At 64.2% G+C, this 2,089-nt stretch overlaps 1 protein-coding gene across 1 annotated transcript in view; it reads left to right on the top strand.

Moving 5' to 3' along the window:
- The first annotated feature begins 202 nt into the window (after positions 1-202).
- The window catches only part of SLC38A3 (solute carrier family 38, member 3), a 5,132-nt gene continuing 3,245 nt past the window's right edge, over positions 203-2,089 (top strand). Inside the window, 6 exon segments of the mRNA XM_010178756.1 lie at positions 203-312; positions 462-546; positions 647-762; positions 958-1,031; positions 1,111-1,203; positions 1,289-1,370. Coding sequence (XP_010177058.1) covers positions 203-312; positions 462-546; positions 647-762; positions 958-1,031; positions 1,111-1,203; positions 1,289-1,370 — 560 coding nt within the window.

Genomic DNA, 2,089 nt, shown 5'->3' with positions numbered 1-2,089 from the left:
CACGTCCCCGTCATCCCTCGGTGCCTGTCCCTGCGGTGCCACCAGCACCAGTGCTGAGCCTGACTCCAGCATCCCTGGTGGATGCAGGACCTGTAGGATCCCAGCCCAGGTCCCCCATGCTCCTGCCCAGTCCCAGACCCCCATTTTCTCCCTCTTACAGAGCCTGAGAAGAGGCCACAGCGAGCCCAGCCACCTCCCCACCATGGACACCACGGACGTGCCCCTCCAGGCTGAGATGGTGGAACTGGTGCCCAATGGGAAGCACGCGGCTGCACTCAGTGGTTCCACCGTCCCCTCGCTGGCTGGTGACAGGTGGGGACCTGGGGACACACGGGGCTTCCAAGGGCAGGGGAGGTCCTCCTGGGTGCTCCCTGCTCTTGTGATGCCGCTGCCTGGGCACAGGGTGGGGCATAGTGGCCCCTGCCTCTTCTTCAGCCTCACCTCCTCCCTCCGGCGGCCAGGTTTGAGGAGAACCAGTCTGGTGTGGCAGAGATGGAGGAGTTCCTGCCCCACGGCGCCGAGAAGAAGCAGACGCACTTCACCGATGTGAGTAACGGCGCTGGCACCGCAGGGGCGGCAGGACGGGGGGGACAGCTCCCGGTGCGACCAGTGCCTCCCCTCCCTTGTTCCTGTCTTGTGTGCGCAGTTCGAAGGGAAAACGTCTTTTGGGATGTCTGTCTTTAACCTGAGCAACGCCATCATGGGCAGCGGCATCCTGGGGCTGGCCTATGCCATGGCCAACACCGGCATCATCCTCTTCCTGTGAGTGCCACGCAGCCGTGGGGGCTCGGGTGGGGGAGACTCGGCTGTGGGGGGCTCCTCCAAGGGGATCAGTGGGTGCCAGGGGTGCAGGCAAGAAAGTGCGCAGGTACCAGTGCCCTGCTGCCACAGTGGTGCCCGCGGCTGTGTCCAAGCCCAGTGCCGTGACCTGTTGGTGACGGCATTGTCCTCCCACAGCTTCCTCCTGACGGCAGTGGCCCTGCTCTCCAGCTACTCCATCCACCTGCTGCTCAAGTCCTCTGGCATCGTGGGTGAGTGCCGGGTCCCTAGTGGGGCAATGCTGGGGGTCCCCTCCTGACCCTCACCCCACCACCGCTCCCCATCCCGCAGGCATCCGTGCCTACGAGCAGCTGGGCTAACGAGCCTTCGGCACGCCGGGGAAGCTGGCCGCAGCCGTTGCCATCACGCTGCAGAACATTGGAGGTGAGGACGGGGCTGGAGGGTGGACCCTTGGGGAGGACACAGGACTGGAGCACAGTGGCACAGCACGACCTCATTCTGCTTGCAGCCATGTCCAGCTACCTGTACATCGTCAAATCCGAAGTGCCTCTTGTCATCCAGACCTTCCTCAACCTGGAGGAGAAGACCACGTGAGTGCCCCTGCCCGCACTGCCCACGCTGCCCGCGCTGCCCACGCGCCTTCCCCAGGCAGGCGCCAGGGCTTGGGCTCCAGCTGTGCGGTCCATGACAGGGATTTAGTGCCATTAAGCCACTACTATTTTTGATAACCATCAGTGCTGAATAAGCCCCCGGGTGGGATTAGACTGGGCTGAACTTCCAATCCTGCTCCTCGCATCTCCTTGGGGTCACGCTTTCCTCCTTGAGCAGAGCTGGGGGCTGTGGGGCCGAGATGGGAGCTCTGGTTGGGAATGGGTTCTCCTCACCCAATGCCAGCATCCCCATCTGGCAGCACAGGGTGAGAGCTGGGCAGATGCTGGGCAGAGCTGAACTGAGACCTCCACCAGTCCTGGACTGGGATTCCCAGCCAGGCTGGACCCCAGCTGCTCTGGGGCTGGGCAGGGATCCTGCCCCACAGGTGGCCGGGGGCAGCTTCCTCCACCTGGGGCTTTGAGGACCTGGCTGAGCTCCCTTGCGGATGCTGGTACCCTGGGCTGCCCATGGGCACACGTGTATTGACAACAGCAGTTCTTGGCCTGCCCACAGTGGCTTGAGCCCTTGGGGGTGCCCCACTGTGAGGTGGGCAGGACCCCAGCTCCAGGAACTCCAAGGACCTGGCCTCAGGGGCCCCCAGGGATGCCATCTCGGGGTTCTCGGGGGATGCCAGCACAGCAGGGATGCCAGCCTCCAG

This window comes from Mesitornis unicolor, unplaced genomic scaffold (genome assembly GCF_000695765.1).
Source record: "Mesitornis unicolor isolate BGI_N332 unplaced genomic scaffold, ASM69576v1 scaffold29392, whole genome shotgun sequence".
NCBI lineage: Eukaryota > Metazoa > Chordata > Aves > Mesitornithiformes > Mesitornithidae > Mesitornis > Mesitornis unicolor.
This window is presented reverse-complemented; position numbering and strand designations above follow the sequence as displayed.